The 1031-nt window shown below is 61.3% G+C and overlaps 1 protein-coding gene across 1 annotated transcript in view; it reads right to left on the bottom strand.

Moving 5' to 3' along the window:
- Window positions 1-399: 399 nt before the first annotated feature.
- The window catches only part of ETH_00036575 (uncharacterized protein), a gene marked incomplete at both ends in the record, with an annotated part of 923 nt that continues 291 nt past the window's right edge, over window positions 400-1031 (bottom strand). The window contains 2 exons of the mRNA XM_013375113.1: window positions 400-498; window positions 681-1031. Coding sequence (XP_013230567.1) covers window positions 400-498; window positions 681-1031 — 450 coding nt within the window. The remainder of the gene's footprint in view (window positions 499-680) is intronic.

Genomic DNA, 1031 nt, shown 5'->3' with positions numbered 1-1031 from the left:
AGCAGCTGCTGCTGCTGCTGCCGCTGCTGCTGCTGCTGCTGCTGCTGCTGCTGCTGCTTACTGCTCTTCTCTGTGCCTGAGTTGCTGCTGCTGCTATGAGGCTTTGCTGCAGCTGCAGCAGCACAGCAGCAGCGCCGCCGTTCGACACGCGGAGGGCGCAAGGCAGCGGAGACCCGAAGCAAATGGGTTGTGCGCGGCAGCTAGTGAACCTGTAAACCCTAAACCCTAAACCCTAAACCCTAAACCCTCGTCGGAGGCTGTTCAGCCCTAGCTACAGCAGCAGCGGCGCTGCTGCAGTCGCTGCAGCACAAGGCCCGCCAAGCTAGGGGTTCGGACGAGGCGTTGAGAAACCAACGCTTAGGGTTTAGGGTTTAGGGTTTAGGGTTTAGGGTTTAGGGTTTAGGGTTTAGGGTACCCGACGTCCACCACAAGTCCCGTGTCGATTCCGCAGGTGTAAAGCGGGGCCACCAAATCCGAAAGAAAGGAAACCCATGGGACCTGCGCCTCAAACCCTAAACCCTAAACCCTAAACCCTAAACCCTAAACCCTAAACCCTAAGCCGTGGAGTGAGGAAAGGGAGTTGGGAGTTGGTTTTTTGCAGGCTGGGAGCTCGGGGGGAGCGGGTGGGCCCGGGCGGCGGGCGAGGGTTTAGGGATTAGGGTTTAGGGTTTAGGGTTTACTTGGAAGTGGTTGAGGAGAAGCTCGACGAACTTTTGCTTCAGAGCGGGGGGGGTTAGGGGCCCCTCCAGCAGCAGCAAAGGGCGGCTGGAAAGGCTGCGAGCAGCACAAGCCCGAAGTGCAGCATAAAGGAAAGCAGCAGCAGCATGACTCAGTTCTGCTTCTTCCGGCAGGCTCAGCAGCCTCACGCTGCTGCTGCTGCTGCTGCTGCTGCTGCTGCTGCTGCTGGGGGCGGGGCTCCGGCTGGGCAGCGCAGCGAGGGGGCGCCGGCTGCTGGCCTTGCGCAGCAGCTCCGACGCTGCTGCTGCGGCCTTCGCCCCTGCTGCTGCTGCTGCTGCTGCTGCTGCTGGGGG

Source organism: Eimeria tenella, genomic scaffold, assembly GCF_000499545.2.
Source record: "Eimeria tenella Houghton genomic scaffold, Eth_scaff2526, whole genome shotgun sequence".
NCBI classification, from domain to species: Eukaryota; Apicomplexa; class Conoidasida; order Eucoccidiorida; family Eimeriidae; genus Eimeria; species Eimeria tenella.
The sequence above is the reverse complement of the archived record's forward strand: the minus strand, read 5'-3'. Positions and strand labels throughout refer to the sequence as shown.